The sequence below is a fragment of the Athalia rosae genome, chromosome 2 (assembly GCF_917208135.1).
Source record: "Athalia rosae chromosome 2, iyAthRosa1.1, whole genome shotgun sequence".
Taxonomy (NCBI): domain Eukaryota; kingdom Metazoa; phylum Arthropoda; class Insecta; order Hymenoptera; family Athaliidae; genus Athalia; species Athalia rosae.
The window spans coordinates 11,622,541-11,644,321 of record NC_064027.1 but is presented as its reverse complement, the minus strand read 5'-3'; the positions used below and the strand labels follow the sequence as shown (position 1 = coordinate 11,644,321).

At 41.1% G+C, this 21,781-nt stretch overlaps 2 protein-coding genes across 6 annotated transcripts; one reads left to right on the top strand and one right to left on the bottom strand.

The window, feature by feature from the left end:
• Positions 1-1,092: 1,092 nt before the first annotated feature.
• Positions 1,093-13,964, top strand: LOC105685096 (neutral and basic amino acid transport protein rBAT-like). 4 transcript variants are annotated; one of them, XM_012398949.3, is made up of 8 exons: positions 1,093-1,553; positions 4,340-4,431; positions 4,525-4,741; positions 7,004-7,143; positions 8,824-9,005; positions 9,102-10,116; positions 10,190-10,458; positions 10,540-13,964. In XM_012398949.3, exons 2-8 carry the CDS (start codon positions 4,342-4,344, stop codon positions 10,763-10,765), a joined length of 2,139 nt encoding a protein of 712 aa, XP_012254372.2. In that variant the 5' UTR covers positions 1,093-1,553; positions 4,340-4,341; the 3' UTR covers positions 10,766-13,964. The 4 variants fall into 4 exon arrangements, with proteins under 4 accessions (XP_012254372.2, XP_012254366.2, XP_048505780.1 ...); XM_012398943.3 differs by having other exon boundaries at positions 1,094-1,553; positions 8,812-9,005; XM_048649823.1 differs by lacking the exons at positions 1,093-1,553; positions 4,340-4,431; positions 4,525-4,741; positions 7,004-7,143 and adding an exon at positions 7,163-8,098.
• LOC105682901 (probable multidrug resistance-associated protein lethal(2)03659) lies at positions 13,547-21,758 on the bottom strand. Of its 2 annotated transcripts, XM_048649820.1 has the most exons (12): positions 20,864-21,758; positions 19,499-19,625; positions 19,140-19,400; positions 18,784-19,036; positions 18,533-18,707; positions 18,300-18,456; positions 18,024-18,226; positions 16,596-17,919; positions 16,299-16,513; positions 15,124-16,202; positions 14,921-15,031; positions 13,547-14,855 (listed from the first exon to the last, which is right to left on the bottom strand). In XM_048649820.1, exons 2-12 carry the CDS (start codon positions 19,573-19,575, stop codon positions 14,829-14,831), a joined length of 3,882 nt encoding a protein of 1,293 aa, XP_048505777.1. In that variant the 5' UTR covers positions 19,576-19,625; positions 20,864-21,758; the 3' UTR covers positions 13,547-14,828. The 2 variants fall into 2 exon arrangements, with proteins under 2 accessions (XP_048505777.1, XP_048505778.1); XM_048649821.1 differs by lacking the exons at positions 19,140-19,400; positions 19,499-19,625; positions 20,864-21,758 and having other exon boundaries at positions 18,300-18,479; positions 18,784-18,920.
• Between the last annotated feature and the right edge of the window lie 23 nt (positions 21,759-21,781).

Genomic DNA, 21,781 nt, shown 5'->3' with positions numbered 1-21,781 from the left:
AGAAGATTACAGAGAAATTTATGAAAATGGATTGACAGGTTTCATTTTCTATGCCGGCAAAGGTTTACGGGCATATCGTTGAACGAGGATCGTCAACGCGTGCACACGCGATACGAAAGTAATTAGTTGATGAAAATGAATATGAAACAAAAAAACAAAAAAAAAAAAAATGGCAAAAACTCTAGTGAGGCAATGCTAGCAAGTGAAGTTATCGGAGTTAATGAAAATCCCACAAATTCTTATCAAACGAAACGTTGGGAAGTCTATCCAGCTATTGCACAAGCTTCTTCAACTTTCGACCAGTTGTGTAAACGATGATTATGGGTATATGATGTTGATGTTATTGAACATTTTCAACACACTAATATTGTTGATTACATGATTTTTTGGTGATCCGCAAAATCTTATTTTCATCGAGTACCCCGAAGTTCTGAATTTTGAAAATGATCATTCGGTACTCGATGAAGATGTTCCCTGATGAATCAACTGAGCCCATCAAATTCGATAACCGAGCATTTATTGTCTCTCGTATTAGCTCATTGTCAGCTGACCTCATGTATCCGTGTAAATGTATTTCAAGTCATAATATTACATTCGTACGACGGCGTAACTAATTGTAAGTCTTCAACCGTTTCATGTTTGTTATCTGCAGTTTGTTGAGTAGCCTGTCATCAGGCGATGCTTCGTTCGGTGTAGATGCTCGGTGATTTCGGATTGTACCATTATCCGTAAAAAACCTGAAAAATCGTTGAGAATCGTCGGTATTTCCAAAGGGGTTCGGATTGAGTATGAAAATCTGAAAAATCTGAAAAACTAGATTCTACGGAGGAAGCGTCACTCGACCAATCCAATTTTTTTGATCCAGGATCTCCTACGGATTTCGGGATGACCCGAAGATGCCGATATTTTTTTCATCGCTCGGCATCGGATCGTCGGACACTTCGAATGAACCGCTGAACAATATTTTGGTATTGATTTTGTTCGGAGTTCTTCTACCACCCGGTGAACGGAGGCGCCGTAATCGCGAGTCGCCGTGCGCATATCGCGACGTGGGGCCTGCGGGGTGAAGCTAAATATATCCGGCTAGGCACGCGCGGCACTCACGCGGGTGCTCGTCAGGACCCACGACGCCCATCTGCATCGCCACCGGAGCTGACGAACCCTCTTTGATTCGCGACGAATAACGTCAGCATAGCGCGATCTGCGGAGAAAAGTTGCCGCGAAGAATTTTTCAGAAATAAATAACCGCGCGCAGCGAATACGTCCGGTTTCAGTATCAATCGACGGCCAGACGACCCCCGGAACGCGTCTTCGAGGGGTTGCAACGACCTAGCGAACAACCGAAGTTATTGCATCACGTGCCCCGCGCGTTCAAGTGATAAAACAACCTCGTTGTTTCATAAAAAAAAAAAAAAAAATAACCGAGAATCATCAAATTCATAAGCCGGGCGAACCACCCCTTCGGGATCTCTTCGCAGAAGCTCGGAATCGGAACGTCAATTTTTCCGGTGAAATCGAGTGACGTCATCCTCACGTGGCTACCGGCTAGTTTGGTAAGTGTGCGTAGAATTCCCTCGTACGTGTCCCCGAGGGTTCGGGGGATGGAGGGCTGGCAGACTGGGACTGCGTAAAGATTTTGTCTCGTGCTTTTTTTCCAAATTTCATTCATCTGTGGAACCAAACCCTCAAACCCGCACGTGCCCCGCTGTGTTTTTGTACTAATCATTGGCCGATCGTCATGCCAGCATAGTGAGAAATTCAGTCGGTTAGAGCGCATCTAATTATTAGCCTTGACAGGCAGTTGACCACTCGGTCTACACGGCAGTTAAAAATATACTACGCGCGTCTTTGACAAATGTTGACGCACATCCATACGTTAGAACTCATTCGAGTATCATGTGCTATCGGTTTGCAGACAATAGCCAGTATCGTTGTTTAACTCGGGAGATCAGAATTTCATTTTTTACAGCTGGATGATGTGATCATCGAGTCGCGAACGATGACGTAGACTACGTTGTTTTAAATTTTTTCGAAAATTTTTCGAATCTCCTGCCTCTGATTCGATTTGCTCGCCTTATTGCCATAGACAGAGAAATTCTTTCGATGGAAAAATCGCGAATCCTTGTCACTCGATCTTCAGAAATGACGAAACCGTCTCACGGTCAGTCTGTGGTCACTGCGGTTTCATGTTTGATGTCAGAACGTTTCGGGCATCTATGGCTTCGTGGTAGCAATGGATCTACGCTGAGACTGATCGGAAGGTCATAACATAACGAGTGCGGTCGACTTTCTAGCTTCGAGAAATATAAACCATACGCGCAACAAATCCGTCAACGATCGGGTGCTCGGGTCGCCACGGTGCCCACCTGTAGCATTTTCCGTATCAAAATGACGTCCGCTACTTCATTCCAGCGGAAAAACTCGCTGTGCGAAAACAAGCGGAATGAAACCGAATACACGTCGACGCCTCGTGCCCTGCACCAAATTCTGCGTGAAGAAAAAGAGTTGACTCGTTTGACGCTCTTCCAAGAAGTTCGACGAGTGTCCAGTTACAAAAATGCGAAGCCAAGGTCTGATAAGATTTCAAATGTTTAGGAAGAGCGCGTCAGGTAGTTACGTAACAATTGTACTCGTGACCGACTCTACTAATTGCCTTCGAGTTTCCAACGCGCGAAAAACACGACGATTGCAGGTGAAAATCATCGGCGTCCCACTCGTTGTACGAGGACGTTATGATGCGCTGAAAAAAATATTGCCGCCAAACGTGCGTAAGCATTTCTTTCGCGTGGTTGAATTCCATAGGTATAGGAACGATATGCACGTAACATTTATCACGAATTTACGTGGAACGATACGCGGTGCAAAGTCTCCTAGTCCGAATTGCACGTTTGCCAAACGAGAGACGAACATAAAACCTGTGATCAACTGTTACTTCGGCGTATGGTTGTATTCGTGAGGCATACAAATATATATGTGTAATTATTTCATCCCGTGATATCTGGGTGACCGTTGTACATCTGATTTTCATCCGGCATCCATCTGTCTCGTGCAAAATTTTCTCGATGCCTCAAACGCATCCCATGCATACTGCTAACGTTGTACAACTCGTGGCTCTCGGTTAAAAATATTTTGCAAATGTCTTTGGTTTAAAAATATCATCACGAAGGTGGGCAGACATCAATCATAGGTATATAGGTACATATAGGTATACAGGTATACATATGTTCATGGACCAGACAGGGACGAAAACTTCTTGCCTGAGACCATACAGCCGTCGATCGTACACTCGTCGATTATGCCTTTGTTTTCTTGACCTGAAAAGGTTTCCGCTTCACACAGAAGTGCAAGTGGAAATTGTTGAGAAGCTTGAACGAAAAATTGAGCTTCTGAATCACTTCGGTAAAGTATTACCTGTGTAAAGGCGCGTTGTTAGCTACGTAATTACCTCGGCTATGACGGGTTATCGTCGTAATCAACTACTTGTTGATGCCTTTGTATCATATTGCCCGCATGCCACGGAAAGACGGTTGTCGGAAAAACACGAAAAATTCGTGCGATCGTATCTCCGATTTCACCGGAGTCGCAGCAGCTTGCGGGTAAACGGAGCTTCGATTGAATTCGGTAGACCGAACGTCATTGAGTCATATACATATAGGTATGTATGTTGGAAAAAAGCTTCCGAATTCCGCATGGGGAGCTTCTCATGATATCGGGAATACGCGGAGCTTCATCGTAGGGAAGCTAACGGGGTGATTGGAGATTCTATTATGTATAGGCCATGATATCCCTCCAGGTTAACTCGGTTTACTGCACAGTTCCCACGGGGTCGGTACGCGGGGATTCATTGATTAAAATTCAATGGAGTTTGGATAATGGGTTTTGTTACGCTACCGTGTACCAGCCTTTAGTGACCCAATTGCATAGACATGCATAATCTATGACAACCATCGAGCGAAACTTCCCAACGTAATGGCAGACTCGCGACTCAACACGAAGAGGCAATTGTCAGGGATCGATTCATCTAACGAGTCACTCGTCTGTCGGTCCCTCAAGCCCGACGGCAATCCAACATTCTTCTGATCGTTTCATATCAATAATGAAACAGACGTTCGAAAAATCTGCACAAGAGAATATTAGAAATCTCATCAGATGGATACCCATGAATAAATCTATCTATTCATTTCTCCCATACAATTTTTGCGGTTCTCCCATCCGCGTGCGTAAAAAACTATATAATCCAAAAATGGGATGGGGTAATCCAATGACAGTGGGAACGGAGTATTGTGAGAGCATCTGTTAGTTCGGAGGATTAAAATATCATCCATTGTCTGTCTCGTAGAAATGAACATTCAAAAGCCAGAGAGTTTACTGTCCGTCGTACTTCCCGGTGATCTACTTGTATCGCCCAGTTCTCAGGAGCTTTTGACACAGGTGAGTCAAAGTCACCTTTTCTGGTTTTGGCAACAGTTTTCGCCGCTCGTGTCATGACAAAAATTCTGACGAGTGAAATCCTGTTTTTCGAAGGATGAGGAGACGTCCGATTGCCCACTTTTGACACCCAGTCCACCACCAGGGCAGATGTTTCAACCGTTAGAAAACGCGCCGATGTTCAACCCTCTGGAAGGAGCACCCCTGGAAATGGGGCCCGCTCAGACACTGGGGAATTTCATCACCGAAGACGGTCTCAACGGATACATAAACATGGTCGCACTGAACAGTTCCAGTAAACCCATAAATGACGGTGAGTCAAAATTCAGTTCGTATTTCATCAGACGAGCAATTTTAATTCGTGCCTTTCATTACCTCCAGTACATACATTACTCGTAATTATCATGTGTCAGGATGACAAATTTTTTTCCATTTTACTTTTTCAGAGTTAGGGATACGTATCAGTTGAACAATAATTGAACGTTATGATGGACGTCAAAACGTGAGGTTCGATTTATTGATTTATTGATACGGTGATATACTAACTAGGCAATATAATTAAAACGTTGGAGTTATAAATAGAGTCTAACCACGTGCCTATGTACGTACGTGCGATATTCGATCCTGTTGGCGTTGCCATGCGATATTACATACGATGAAATGTGATCGAAGAAAGCGACGGTATAGAGCAGCTGATCGGCGGCGATAAAATGTGAATGGTAGGCGGTGGCGAAGAGACTACGAGTTTTAACATCGATATGTGATTAGAGCGAGAATGATTTCCTTCGAAAATTTCATTGCTCGACTTTTATTCAATTTACTTTTTCTTTATCTATCGCGTCAAAAATTGACACCCAAGGCACGAAGGTCAGTAAAGGACTTCAAAATAACTCGTGGTGAAATGGACGGTCATCCCCAAAAAAATCGCAAGAACATTTTTACTCTTCACCTCGCTCTCAACGTTGTAGTTAAAACAAGGATATTAGCATTCCGAACAAGCGAATTTTTATGCGTAAAAATTACAGCGAGACTTGCCGCTACAGCGCCTATTTTCATGCTCAGAGGGTAACTCGAAAAATGCTACGAACGTAAATAACCGAGGCAACTATCCGTGATTAATAGTCTTTCAACCGGTACACCGAAATAAAAGAAAGCGCTGAATACCAAACGATTCATATTTTTTCGCCCAACTCAAATGTAAACTCCTACGCATAATTTGAAATACTGATACGATGGACCGGTTTTCTCCGACGATTGGTCCCGGTTATAACGTTACAGTACTTTTTTGCCCCTCGCTTATTCTTTCGGAGCACAAATATTCCACATTTGATACAATAATGATGCCAAATCTGACACACATATAGGTGTGTTTCAGTGCAGTTGGCGTCTCCCGCATGATTATTATACACTCTCGAAAGTAAATTCGTGCAATGCCAAGATCTTTCGTCTTTTAACGATAAATATCACGTGCGTCTAGACCCGCATCTTATGAATCGAATGATTCTTCCAAATCTCGTTAATTCCTGTCAGATGACCAACGACGCCGTAAACTAGCTAAATTCAACGATAAACTCGTTACCTGCAGAAACTATAGGTACAACAAATGACCATTATGCATAAAATACATCGTGGAATATGGTCGCTTGTTTCTCTGCGGTATCGAAAATCACGATCCACGAAACTGCGGATCGAATCCCCTCTGCATTATTTTATGACAATTTTTGAAAACCACTCGCGCGCATCGTATTTTCAAAGAAAGTTCGCTAATAAAGCCCAACTTATTTTTCCGCAACAAACAGAAGAGCTACTCCATTTCCCCATGACCCATTTTACCAGAGGAGAAATGCTTTCATTTAGGTACATAATACTACGTATAGTTCGTCAGAAACGTCTGTTGTTTCAAGTGTTTCATTATCCCACAAATCACAATGCCCACGTATTCTGCCTAGATTGGATGTAAAAATACACACGGAGAATATTGTAAATTGTGACGTAGCTTTTGATCACCGAGGTAACGTGGCCATAAGGCTTTGCGTCAGACCGTGATGACCACATTTGCGTATGCCCGCATGAATAATTGGGTCCCTTGTTAGGGGGTCGGATGAAAAAGCCCTCCGCGTTGACGGAAAAAGTTGAATGCGGATTCTGCACACCGGAGCTTCGCCTATAGACCCATCCCTCTTTATGTTCCGTCAAAGAGAAGAAACTACATATATCATCGCGAAGAACGTATGTGAGACCACAGCGAACACTTCAATGGTCATTTGTCGCGACTTTATCATTCCGCGCATTTTCATACAACGAATACAATTGCCGTTAACTGATCGTTACGCTTGGAATCGTTGAATTCGTGTCGCGAAACAATCTCGACAACGGGCCTATAACTGGACGGTCATTATCCACGTACACACACCGTACGTGGGACGTCTACGATAAATTCATACTCTTGTATGCATTATAGACGACACGGTGCAGGGTGGCGATCAGAAATTGCACACAAAGGGTCGGGTTCGATCTGCGGTCTAATTTTCCAAACGCGTTCAAATTATTCATGCGTTATCCATAATATTTTCAGAACCCAGTTCGAGGGACCCAATGGTAGAATCGAGTAGTAGCAGCGCCAGTAGCAGCGGAGATAATGAACCTGTTTGTACCCAGCTTCTAACACAGTTGAATACAGCCTATCAACATCTCGCCCCTGACGCCCAGGCTCTCGTAAGTATAAGTGTGAAACTTTGAGTGAGAGGTGTCTTTTGTCACTTTTACAGATGGAATGTTCGTTACCGATTTTCGCCAGTTACAAAATGTCCCTTTCGCACGGTACATGTGTACGTGTGATAATATATTAAATTTTCGAACTTCTCGCGTGTTCGAAGCTTTTCATTTCGTATTCATTTTCAACTGACTTCTCTTCTGCCGATAGCACAAAAGTTTCTTCGTTTGCTTTGAGATCCCCCCACCAGCCTCCCTGTAAATGAAATTGCTGTAAAATTTGATTGATTCATTCATTCGTTTCATCAGCGAACTGTACATAACCGAGTAGTCAGTTGTTCGTTCGTTTTTATTCAAGTTAGGACGCCTCTTGTTGCTGCAAAGTGAGAAGACTTTATTTTTTCTCTTTTTTCGTGCTCGTCTTCTGTCTACGGAAAAGAACTTCGGAGTCTACGTTCCCCGTTAGGATTCGCTCTTATATTAACGCCGGTGCGGCGTAGGAGACGCAGAGTTCTCATGACGGTGGCTGACAATAAGTTTAATTTAACTCGCAACGTAACGCAACGCGTTACGACGCAATAATATAACGTCGTTATGACATTGTGTTAGATGCATTCGTATAACAGACACTCGCCGACTACTTGTGCTGCTCCGTCTCGACGCTTCGAGACCGCGAATACTTACTTATTGTTGGCGCCCACACGCTCCGACTACTCCCGGGGGAGTCTTGGGAATCGTGATTTGCGGCGTCAGGTTATATATCTACTTTACGGTTTGGGTTCACTCAACACGCGTCAATCAACCAACCGCTACTCGCTTACGACTATGTCAACTTGAAAGCACCGAATAGATACGTGTTCTACGCGTGTTATGTAGTTATACATACATGTATAATACATTTTCAAGGCGAACAAAGAATTGGTATTTTCATACTACCATGTTCCAAGGACCCCAAGAGGTGCCCAGCATTTTATTTACATTTTTATAAAAATTTTCATTTCTCAACTTTTACTCGAACGGTTTTATCAACCGATTTCTGATTTCGAATAATTCGTAGGCTCCCACATGAATTGAGATGTGAACAGCTTCATTTCATACATCTTGTAAGATTCGGACGATAAGTCAGCGAATTTTTCATTTCGATAGAAATAAATTGTCCCGAATTTACAAATGAGGAATGAACTAACGATCTTATGTTTGGCACGGGATAGTTTGCCTAAGCCAAATCCAAGAAGAGATACTACTCCGTTTTATAAATACACTATATAGATCAAAATCTCATCGTTTCGACACTTCGTGGTCTCCGGATTCGGGTCAGTCGGTTCAAGATCAACGTAATGCTCTCTCTTATTCATTCGATCGTTACATTTGAAAGGAGACAAAGATTTCGATAAAAAATTAAGAGAGTTGTCAAAGGAAATAGATCATTGAACGACGATTGTCGACGCTAATTTTCTAGATATTATGAGAAATAAAAATATCCGCGAAAAAACCGCTCGCCCACATCGTTAACAGAGATGAATCATTCCAAACAATTTTCAATCCCAACTAATGATATTAAGAGAGTAACAGCTGCCGACTAATAACGGCTCAATCATTCATTGTGTGTATTCAGACTAATTCGCACTCCGCTTTCTAACATTGACGAAAACTAAAACCATAACTCTTCAGTTTTACAATCAGGAGAACGGCGGTAAGCCACCGTTAGTCGGAATTCAGTTAGCCGTTCAAAAGAGCCCGAAAGACTACCGTTTCATGGCATGGAACTGGCCGTTGATTCGAAAAGCCTGCTTCTGGTCTTTCATGTCCTTTCTTGCCGGATGCGTAGCCCTGGTTGTCGGAGTCATTGCCACGATGCCTAAGAGGTTGGTCATTCGCAATAATGAAATACAAACACAACCTCAGCTCGGGGGATTGTACTTCCGGTTAAATTAACACTCGCACTTCCTTTCGCCTTCCAGGTGCGATCCACCCGTCGAATGGTGGCAAGGAAGCGTTTTCTACGAAATATTTCCCGCCTCGTTCAAGGACTCATCCACCGTCGGGGACGGGATCGGCGACTTCAAAGGCATCGCCGCGCAGTTGGATTACCTGAGCGATTTGGGGGTGCAGGTAATTCGATTGAATTCGATATTTCCGGCGCAACATTACCCCGAACACTACAGGAGCATAACCAGTCTTCTCGCGATTCAACACGACTTGGGAACGATCGACGATTTCAATGCCCTGGTACTGGCTGTTCATAGGAGAAATATGTCCCTAGTTCTTGACCTTCCGTTGTATCCTTATGTGGAGAATTTCGGAGCTGGTGGAAATTCGTATTCTACGAAACCGAACAAAAGGGACAAGGAGATACGCGAAAGAAGAGACGCTGGGGTTTCAGTCCTTCCTAACGTCCTCCCAACACCCGAACCCACGTCCTTCGAGTCCATCAGGAACATTCTGTCCTCTGTACCACCTCCGGTTGATCCGAAACCAAACGCATTTCTCGCGTCTGCGTTACAAGAGCCTGAAAAGGATCACGTTGTAACCGCAGCGATTAAATTTTGGTTACAAAAGAATGTCGACGGATTCTACCTCAAAGGACTCGAACATTACGCGAAGGAAAAAAATTTCGCCGAACTTGTGAAGTACTGGAAATTTCTCGTCGGACCCAACAGAATACTGATCTGCAACTCGGCAGTTCTCGCCAACGTTCCCCAGGGCGCTGCAAAAAATGTGATCCTCGACAGAATCGACCTCATCGATGTCACTCTGAATTTTTCCAACGGAACTACTGGGATCAAAAGTCAAGTGAACTCGGTTCTGAACGGCATTTTATTCGAAAAGCCGGGATATCCGTGGATCCATTGGAGCATCGGTGGAGTTGACACGAGTCGAATCGCGTCCTCCCTCAGCGTTAGCAACGCGAGTATCGCGGCATCACTTTTAGGAATGATGCTCCCCGGGACTCCGAACATATTTTATGGAGATGAGGTGAGTTCCGTGATATTATATTTCATGAGTAGCCCCGAAGTGATGAGAACCTTTATAAATTATGAAAACGCAGATTGGGATGGTGGACTGCGATTGCGAGGACCATCGGGACCTCGAACACGTTCACAATCTAATGCCGATGCTGTGGGAGGGGGCGACGGATAAAGGCGACGGATTTTCATCGACGGGTGCGATCCATTGGCTCCTTGGGTCCACGGAGTCCATTAAAACAACCCTTGTAGGTGCGATACGCGCCATGTCCAAACTACGCTCGGAAACACCGACGATTTACATGAACGGAGTTTACAAGGATCACCAGATTAACGGGAACTGCGAGATTAGGTGAGCTTGAATTTTACCGCGCGTTCGAAAATTGCGTCAAGGTATACAAGTTCTAATACCTGCACGGCCCTAAATTTTCAGGTACACGGACGACGAATTATTAGTTGTCGAACGTCGATACCCCCGTCGTAATTCTTACGTGTTAGTCGCAAATTTTGGGGCAGAAAATCAGACGAAAGATCTTTCCTCGCTCTACTACGGAGGGTACATAGTCGTTGGTGCGACGAACAGGGTGAACAATACGGTATACTTCAAGGAGTTGAACATCTTTCCTGGCGAGGCGTTTGTCATCAAACTTGACAAGTGAGTCTGTAACGCGGAAATATTTGTCAACGATAAAATTTGTTTCGAACACATATTTGCGCGTATTTTCAACGTGTAGGACAGATTATGGGAGAATTATGAATAACCCCAGAACTATATCGAATGTGATTCTCTCATTCTCATAATTCTTATATGATTCTTAATCCACAAAAATTCCGTTCGGTGCTTTCCACATTCCATATGGAAAATCATTTTCGCAAATTATTTGCGGAAACAAGATTTGAAAAAAGATGGTTTCAGGGAAGCAGGATACGGTGATGTAATATTGTTTTGAAAAAAAATTACTGCAACGACGAAGAACAATGTCATCTATTTTACCGAGTCACTGATGTCGACAATAAATCCTGTATAGTATTAAAGTGGCTTTGTGCGGATTGGGCGCGATGTGACTTTTACCTTCGAATATTAGTAATGAGCTACAAGAAGAGAGTAACTTTGCTTTTTTGCGATAACTTTCTTACCACTAGGTATTATCGATTAGTATTCCCATTTTATTCTGACAATTATTTCCTCATTTCTTACCTAGACAAATTAATAATTTTCTAGCAATCACCTCGGTTCAATGATACTGTAGCCGATATTTCAACTGTCGCGAATATCCACAATTTCTCAAATTAATTTTCTGATAAATTGGAAGATTACCTATTCATCAAGCCTTAAATTTCGGATACCTTCTGATTTGGCAGAGGCATATTGCAGTGTCTGGTTCGATTTGAAATACATATTTGACAGATTATTCGCTCCCGTCCAGAAGTGAAAATTATCATTATAACGACAAAGAAAACGTGAGAAAATCAAAATGAAGGTACAATGCGCCTGTGCCAAAATTTACATACATAGATAACTGCGATTTATTGCTTTTTTCTATACCTTGTATCATATATGTGTACAGTAAACAGGGTATCGAACAACAAAATTATTTTATGAACTTTGAAAATTACGCCGACTATATTACGTATTGAATACTATACCACCTACACTATCTGCACAGAAATGAAAAAAATAATTTTCTTACAAATACTTTACACTTTGATGATGCGAATTGATTTTATGGTGCAATTATCTTTACAACATTGTACTTGAATGAATTTCATACGACTGCTGAATCTATTTTGATGACATATAACTTATCGGACAATAATTTTTTTTTCATCTCCTCTTGTTTTTCATTCGTCTTCATTGTCCAGTGAACGCAAATCATTACATAGCTGTGCCGATGTATAATCATAAGTATACATCCACATATTAATTATAACGATAGAATAAATGATAATTATAAATTGAATGGGTAGTTACATCAATGTGAAATTATTATTTTCAATATAAATCTGACAGCGAGTTCCTATATGTGACCAATACTCAAGAAATAATAATTGTAATTATATATTCGTGTATTGAATAGAATATAGCAATAACACATGATTTGTCATCGATATCATAAAATTCGTTTTCATCAAACAATTTACAATTTCGTTTTGATTCATGTTTTAATATTGAATGTGAAAAAAGAAAAAACGCAAAAAAAAATCATCAACAGAACAAAATAACGCCTTTGAAGATTCAACATTCGCGGAAATACATATCTCCGATTATTTCATTTTTTCGATAGATTCTAAATTAGGTATAGGTGTACGATATATACGTTAAACCTATACATACACCTCATGTAAGCTCGTTACCAAAAAAAAAAAAAACAACAAATCAGAAAATCGAGAGTAAGCAATAAAATTAGTTGTAACCATAGATATATTGATTAACATTATAAATAAATCCGAAGTTGAAAAAATATTGAATTTATGATCACTGGAAATGTGGTCAACCTTTCTCGCTAGCGCTAGTTTGGAGCTTCACTCAGAATATATACGGCCGATGATCCTACGTCATCCGAAGTTCCCTCAAACCTCACCGCGGAGCTACGTACGGGTCTCCAGTGACTCCCATTCTTGCTCTGAGGAAGGTCCGCGGATTTCGGGCAGAAAGTGCCGCAGCTCTGCAGCTGTTAGCCTCCACCGTCTTATCTGATTTGGAAGGGAGGCCTCGGCTGATCTCGGATAAGGGTGCGAGAGTATTGTTCACAGTACAGTAATGTGAGGGTAACTCACGCACATTCGTGCGTGAGTTCAACTGAACGGGGCCTATTCTGAGGTGACTTCATTTTTTGAAAAAATTTGAAAAGAACAATTATATACTCGTACGGTGATCTAGAAAATTGCGTGTAACATAAGCATAGTACATGAACATGATTATAAATTTAAAAAATGAATACCGATTATAAACACGCATAGGGCTCAGATAGATAGCTGGGGTTTTATGGTATAGTTAGAGCTCGAATAGTGTGCCAAATTGATAGCAGGTAATAATGATTTTTTTAAGCATAGTTGCAAAATTTTGCGCTGTTTACTGATACATTTTTTTTTTTTTTTTTTTCAATTATCACGTACACCCGAAGTATACACGTCACTGAATACCTATTGTAATGTCATATCATCAATACAGAAATATTTTATTCTATGATAAATACGAAAATATTACTTACTTACGTCTCATTAGTATTTTAACGAGGATCAGAAGAATGGTGCGAATATTTCACAACTGTGAATCATGTAAGTGAAACTTATATGATTTTGTATTGGAAATGTTTTGTATGATAATCTATGATCACATTCAGGTATCCGAACATTATCGGTTTTGAATGATAGTTTGGTAGATTCACTTCATTACGTCTGAATTTTTCGAATAAAAAGTATTCAAAATGCACATCTTATACTTATTTTAATAAAAAAAAAAAAACGTTTATTCAAATCATCGATGTACATATACATTTTGATGTAATATATACAATATATGTGTGGTATACTGTCAAATCAAATCATTTCCTCTCAATCTTCCAATGCGATTAGTATAATATAATAACATCATATATGCATGTAAGAACTTGGCACTATTGACAATGTAAATGTGTAAATAGATGTTCATTACGTGAATCATCTTTCACTTCAAATGATTATTTATCGAACACAATAAGGGACTTACAGTTATCGAGGGAGGGACGTTAGGTGAAAAAAGTGATCCTCGTTTCTTTTTTATCGGACAAATCATTGTCGATATCATCAACGAGTTTCATTGGGAAAACTATAACGAATGAAAAAAAAAATAAAATAAAATAACACCGTGAATGGATGGAAAAAGAAACTTCACAAAACAACTGCCGAAGAAATAAAATCGTGTAATCTTAGAAAAAGTTTCATCAGCTTCTTTTTATGAAATGTTAATAGCTTATTGATCTTGAAATTTGTTGGGTGAAAAATCTAAGGCAAACCTAGAATGAAAAATTAGATTTTCTCCCTCACAAACTTACCTCAATCTCATGTTTTTCTGAGATCGCAGTCAGATCTGTACACATCGTTATCATTTGGAACTCATTTACCACTCACACAACTACCGTGAAATCAGTTCAAAGACTTCAGTTACATATTTCGTGAGCATCGAGATTAATTATATCTAACATATTTCATAATATCGACTTTTGCAAACGAAAAATATTTAACAAAAAAAAAATAAAAAAAATAACGAAAATCGGTATATCATTTGACCGGTCTTGAACGGGATCAATTATACAGCGATGCTTAAATTAACTAATAATGAAATGGTGATAATCGAAAACAAATGTCATCACAGTAAATACGCCCGTGTGCATCAATCTATGGAGAGCTGTCAAGAGTCGGTGAGTTACTAATGTAATCGTAAGTGAGGGCATACCATTCGACGATCATCGTAAGAAAATTAAAATATTATTATCAATGGATAAAAAAAAGTATGTGATATTCACGAAAACGTTACGATGATAACATTGTGTTGTAATTACTTTTCGAGGGTGATAATGTGAAGAATGCAGCATATCAGCCGAGGTCGAGGCTCTTGCGATGATGCGAAGGGTAACGAATTTAGAAATTCTGACGTCGAACGGCTCCCGATGTTCGTACTTACTTACTCGAGTCAGACTCGCAGGTGAGTTTAAAGATTTTCATTCTTTACGATCGATCGCATCATAGCAAAATCTGCTGAAGATAATTCTGCAACAAAGAAATCGGGCGGTATTTGTAAGAACGATCAATTGCTTGGAATTTGATTAAATTACCTTCTCCGCCACTCTCGTAATATTTTGTGCCATGCAATGTCCCATCTGTCTAACCATATTGTACATAAATCCTTGGCTATTTTGAAGAAGGACGTAAGGATGATTGAATTCCTGCGATAAAGACAAGAAATACATACACCAATATTCATGTTCACCGAGGGGGATTATGAATTCGAATACGGATCGCGATCGGAATGACTCACCACTATCCTCGCAGCATCCATGACCATCAGTCTATTACTATCGACTACCGTGTTCAGCCGATGAGCAATCGTTAGAACGGTACAATCGGCGAATTTCTTCCTGATAGTTTTTTGAATTAATAAATCTGTCTGAGGATCGACATTGGCAGTCGCTTCGTCAAGAACTAATATTTGATTATTTCTAACAAGCGCGCGAGCCAGGCATAGTAGTTGACGTTGCCCAACGCTGAAATTTGTACCGCCCTCGGAAACCTTGGAATCAAGTCCCCCGGTCAGTTCTTGAACTACTTCCTTCAGTTCTACTTCCGCCAATGCTTGCCATAAAACCGCATCGGGATATTCGTCAAAAGGATCAAGATTTTCCCTCAAACGTCCCGAGAAAAGAACAGGCTCCTGAGGGATGATACTGATTTTAGATCGTAGATCGTGTATGCCCAAGGTACTCGTCGGTATGTCATCGATGTATATTTCTCCCTCGATGTAAGCCAGGCGGAAAAGAGCAGAGATCAGGGACGACTTTCCTGCTCCAGTTCGCCCGATAACTCCGATTTTCTCACGCGGACTTATTACGAAGTTGAGATTCCTCAAAACTGGAGGGTCCGATTTGCCATATCTCAACGAAACATTTCTGAACTCTATTTTTCCCTGGGCCGGCCATTCTTTGGGCGGTTTATTTTCCGGCCTACTTTCGAGCGGTGGCTCATGTTCGACTTTACCGTACTCAATGACCCTCTCGACCGAAGTCATCTGGTTCTCCATTTCCGTTGTCTGTCGTACACCCCATTGTAAAACGCCGGCAAGTCCGATACACTGTGTGATCGCCAGCCCGACATTTCCCGCGAACGTCTGATGATCGAGAACTAGAAAACTCAGGGTAACCAAACCGGTGTAAAGTACACACGTGAAATCCAAATAAAATCCGAAAGCACGCGAACTCGCGATAAGGATAAACCACGCCGAGGAATGCACGTCTTGATGGTTGTCAAATTCTTTCGCCAATATATTTTCAGCTTTGAAAGCCCTTATGGTCGTTAATCCGTGTAAAGTTGCACCGAGGTGACCAAATACCGGAGAACGAGCTGAAATTAGTAAACAACAAAAGTGACAATTCCTGAATTGTAACAATTGAACAACAACTTCAATGACACTTGTGAGTATGGAAAATTTCAACTCACTTATCCCTTCCAAACGTTTCACACTGCGACTAGTACTGATGTAGAAATTCCTCAATAGATACATCAAAAAGAGAATAAAGGCGGTTGGTATTATCAGTAAGGGATTGACAACCGAAACAATGACAATCGTGGCAAGAAGCGCCAGGCTGACCTGAACCACATGCACCATACTCAAGGGTAGCATTTCGTCAATGGCTCCCATATCTTTGGAGAACCTAGAAAATAATTACAGACAAATCACGTACTTATGAATCATTCCAAAAACAGGGGATTGATCCGAGTACGATGTGGTCGTACCTGTTCAAAATACGCCCAGAAGAGTTTGTGTTAAAAAATCGCATCGTTGCTCGGGTTATACTGTTGAACATATTCTCGTGCAACCTCCTCGACGCTCTCATACAAACACTCATGAACATGAAAGTCCTTAGGAGAGTAAATACTACTGTAGCCGTAACAATTGTACTGTAGATATAAACGCACATTTCTCTCGACAATGGCGATGTCCAGTGCGATGACATCGTTCCGTTAAGCATCGTAGCCTTCGATGATTCTTCGGTATTCACCCAATAAGTGACAAAGTAATCACCGCTGCTGGCGACGACTTGGTTGAGGATACAGACGATGAACATACCAGCAACGTAGCACATATTTCCAGTCGCCTTGAAGTAAGACATGTAGACTCGACCGGCGACTTGACCACTACTTTTCATCTCCCCTACCTCAACGGGATCTGCTGCTTCGTAAGTGACACTCTGAGTCGAAGTTTTTTGGCTCGAGGTTCTTCTCAAACTGTTATTATCCTCCGGTTCATTGATGTTTCCAAGTTTCTTTATAAAGTCCAATCCGGCAGCTTGAAGTTCAGCGAATGTACCTTCGGCTTCGATCGTCCCATTATTCAATAAAATTATACGGTCCACGTGCTTCAGATACTGGTGTTGATGCGTCGTAATGATCCGAGTTTTTCCGCGAAGATATCCTTCGACGCAATCGGCGAACAAGCTTTTTCCAACGTGCGTATCTACTGCCGAAAATGGATCGTCCAAAAGATAGATGTCAGCGTCCGCGTAGACAGCCCTTGCCAAATTTATTCTCGCACGCTGCCCTCCGCTCAAACTGGCCCCTCTTTCGCCCACTATAGTTTTGTCGCCGTGAGGGAACAAGGTCACGTCTCTTTTCAATTGACAAGTACTGAGGACTCTCTCGTAGCGAGCTTCGTCCATCGGACGACCGAAGAGGATATTTTGTCTGATCGACGATGAGAAAAGCCAAGGTTCTTGGCTGGCGTAAGCGATTCTACCATTCACTTCGATGCTTCCGCTTTTCAAAGGAAGTTCGCGTAGTATGACGTGGTGAAGGCTGCTTTTTCCGACACCAACCTGACCGATGATAGCTACAAGTTGTCCAGGTTTTATGTTGATGTTCAAATTAGACAGTGTGTTTTCTTTGTTGTCTGATCCCCACCTTGCGGTGACATTTTTTAATTGAATAGCGGGTGGAGCATATCCCGTTTGTTTGAAGTTGAATTGACCGAGGGTGCAAGGTGATTTTTCCGTCTCGTCGAGCATCAAGAACTTTTGCAAACGCTTCACGGATATCAAAGCTTCGGCTACTTGAACTATACCTGCAATTCGACGGGACGATATTGTGAATGCAAAATACTTTCGAAATCGGAAAATAATCACCACACAAATTTTATTAACTGTTAGTTTAGCGTATCGTCCTTACTCGATGGGAATGCAATAGTCATCGCGTTGCGCAGTACGTTGTAAAAGGCTGTCATCATAAAGACTTGTTCAGCCGTTATATGATTACCCTGTAGAACGGAACATAATATTGTGATGAAGACGCAGAGCCTCGGTATGTACTGATCAAACGACGAGATGATGCCTTGAACAATCGCGCTTTTTTTTATCGCGCTTATTTCTGTCCTGATGAATAAAGAGGAAATTTAATATTTTCTACTTATAACTCATCGCGAGAATATTCATAATTTTCTCTTACCGCCGAGCATTAGCGACGAGATATGAGAAAGGTTTTTCCCACGTGTACATCTTGATCACCTGAATGCCGTTGATTATTTCATTCATCAGTCTAATTCGTTCGTCGGTTCGGAGAGCGGTGTTTAATCTGAATATCGAAGACATCTTTCCGATGTAGCCTGAGGGGTGGGAAACAGTATCCCTTCAATTAATGCATTTTCTTACATCTTGACAGCCATCTATTCGCAGACCTACCTTGTATGGGGATAAACATTATCAAGGTAAACATGCCGATAACGGCGGACCATCCAATTTCCCTATAAATGAGGTATGTTATCACTATGGACTGCAAAGGTCCCAACCAGATGTAGTGTGAAGCATAAATCATCAGATCGAATCGATTCACATCATTACTAAGGAGATTGACGACCTGTGAAAGTTTGTTAAAATATCAAAAACAATCAATTTCCTACTCAAACGATTAAAAAGCTGATAAAATATCATACCTGTCCAACTGTCGTTTCTCCTAAAGCAGTTTTCGAAAGTTTTAACACTTTTCTGTATATGAGAGAGCAACAAGCGACTCTTATTTTCATCCCTGTGTGCATGACGCCCAGCGTGCAGGGATGAATGACTAGGAAATTAAGCGTAGAGCAAAGAATTACACCTGCCGCCCACAAATATGCTTCCCTTTTTTCCATGTTCGTCTGACCGCTGTAGTATCGAAGTAATCCGGCTAAGAGCAGCGGTTGAATCACTCTTTATGAAATGAAAAGAAATATACGTCTACCATTTGTCAGAACAGCTTCGATCCGTTCTATTCTGTACGGTGATAAAAGAAAAATCGCTAGACGATTTTTACCTGACGAGAAATTCCAAGGCAGCTAATACGAGACCGAGCATCATAATATTAAATCCAAAACATTGAACAATTACTCTAAGTAGACTAGGTTGGGTTCCTTTTTTGTTTTTCTTCGAAGGAGAACATTTCAATTGTTCGCGTTCCCATATCCTTGCGATACGATCACCAAGAACGCTGCTCGCGTGTTCGTGAAGAGGTGCATAAAGATCGGTTACTTCTAGATCTCGCTGATATCCTAGCGCAAACGTCTTCAGCAACCATCTAAGATATATTAGCTCGTTAATAATATAGGAGTCATCGCGATGCCATTTCTCGATGTCTCTTACTAGGAATCTTCTGGCGATATGGATATTACTTACGAGAATGTCACTGCTGAAATGGGGTTCGCTCGTTCCAATGGGTTTGGTACTGCTCGCTGCTTTTCAGTCTTTTCCATGGCGTGTGCGATCTGGTATTATTCCGGCACCGTTCACATTTGGCTACCCTCTATAAAATCGATAACAATACAAAATCCGTTGATCAATTAGCAATGATCTATTTTTTAATATTCCTTCATAGCCACGAAACGAACTGCAATTCTTCGGATTGACCCGAACCATAGCATGTGAATTTAGACCATGCAAGTTATCTCTACCTGTTCTGGAATACACACTTTTACGAACGCGACAATACTACGACAGTTTTCATCCGTTGGTATTTGGATTTTCTATGAAATCGGAGAACTGACAAACTGACTTATTGTGGAGCAACGTAAGTACGATATTATGGTTGCACGTTTGGATGAGAATTTTTTGAATCCTATCTCCGCGTACACGAATTAGCTGCAAGGCGAATTATTATTTCGACGCAATCGATCATTAGAGGTTTTTTCGGTCGAATACACAGATAAATTTTAATTACGACGAAGACGCGAATTAACTGGAATGGCGATTAGATTAAACGTAAACTAGAGGTCAGGACTCTTAGCTCTGAGATATTGGCAATCTAAATGTTGGTTGGCTGGATAATATGACATAATTGCAAAAATACGATCAACTGCAAATGCAAGGGCGAAAAATTTCCGAAAACATTCAGCTCGTTCAGCCGTTGGATAATTCGAATACAACCGAGCAACGAATTTTTCATGGTTCATTGAACCGACTGATGAAGTTAGAATCGATCGTTCCAAATATTGTCTAATGAATATTGAAAATAAGTTCTGTGCAATTTTATTCGATCAGAAAAGCGTTGGGGTAGGTCATGCGATTGGAAAAATTGTAACAAAGGGAACCCGTAACATTGAGAAACTATTTATATTGAAGTGGATACGGCAGTAATCGTGGAACCGATACACCCTTGCAATTATTGATGACTTTCGATCCTAACAAAGCTTCACAACTGCCCAGCCGATTCTACTCAAAATCTTTTTGAATATGACATCCATCTTCTTTCATTATTTTACCCTCCTTGGCTGTGTGCCAATGTCAACGATGTGCCAAATGAAAATCATCAATAACTTGCGCACAACATTCGGTATTCATTTGAAGAAGATGGTTGAATCATACTTTGTAGACGAGATGAATTGCGGCACGTTACGACAAATACCGGTGCAACGAACAATCACTAAATTTATTAATTAATCGCCAAAATGTTGACGATAAATCGAACGATCGAGAGCGACTGAAAGCAGCAAGAACGGTCTGAGATTCGGGAAAAAATGGTAAAAAGTACATGTTAATACTCACACGAATTCTGATGGGACCACTTCTAGCCTTATTTTTTTATCACGTATATTCAAATTTTCGTTTTATTGCTCTCCTAAAATCCTTCAGCCGGAACAGTAGATATGACGAACGAATTGATCAGTTCCGGGTAACTATATTTCCGTTTCAACTTTCCACCCGACCCCGTACCGTATACGCGAGCGACTCTTTGCGATCCGACCGGCAGGTTCATTTACGAATCGTCGATGATACGATATATATATAGTGTGGTAGATTACCCCAGAATCCGAGAATTGAATAACCTTTTCAAACGTGACCCAACGACGATACGGACTCGAAACGATAGGATGCTGAGTTTAATAAAACTACAGCTGCAAAGCGCTGGATGGATACCAAGGTGAAAAATTATTCGACATCCATTCAGTTATACTCTACAACCGCGAAATGTGTGATTTGTTGTTTATCGTTTTTAATACGAAATGACGTTATTTCGCACCTCTGAATATAATCTTCTTTGCTCAGATATCTTCTTTTGCGGGAATTACATGCAGTTTGTCAGTGACTACGATACGAGAATGTTTATCTATGTACCGTAAAGACTTAGGAAGGACAATTATTCCATCGATATGAGTTTTGGACGCATGTCTCTAAGGCGTTCGAAATGGAACGAAAACCATATACGATTAGTGCGAACTGCAATGAATAGAATAATTTTATGGTTCGAATAACCTCCTGAGCAATTGAAACATGTCTGCACATGCTATAGACGATATTCAGACGTAAAGTAGGCTTATTCGTAACTATGAAACAAATTGCAGACGTTCTCTTGTTTTTAGGACTGTCAGAGATATTACATTTATGGTGCAATACAGATTATCAACCACGACCAGTTGAAATATATTTAAAAATAAGATCCTGGAGGATCTCGCCAAAAAGCAT

Bases quoted from the DNA above. Each gene is read 5' to 3' on its own strand.
- LOC105682901 (XM_048649820.1), bottom strand. From the start codon at position 19,575: ATGGAAAAGACTGAAAAGCAGCGAGCAGTACCAAACCCATTGGAACGA. The intron at 18,457-18,532 runs GTAGGTCTGCGA...CCCACCCCTCAG, and splicing joins AATGTTTATCCCCATACAAG to GCTACATCGGAAAGATGTCT. The intron at 15,032-15,123 runs GTGAGTCATTCC...TCTTTATCGCAG, and splicing joins TGGATGCTGCGAGGATAGTG to GAATTCAATCATCCTTACGT.
- LOC105685096 (XM_012398943.3), top strand. From the start codon at position 4,342: ATGAACATTCAAAAGCCAGAGAGTTTACTGTCCGTCGTACTTCCCGGT. The intron at 7,144-8,811 runs GTAAGTATAAGT...ATAACTCTTCAG, and splicing joins CCCCTGACGCCCAGGCTCTC to TTTTACAATCAGGAGAACGG. The intron at 10,459-10,539 runs GTGAGCTTGAAT...CTAAATTTTCAG, and splicing joins AACGGGAACTGCGAGATTAG to GTACACGGACGACGAATTAT.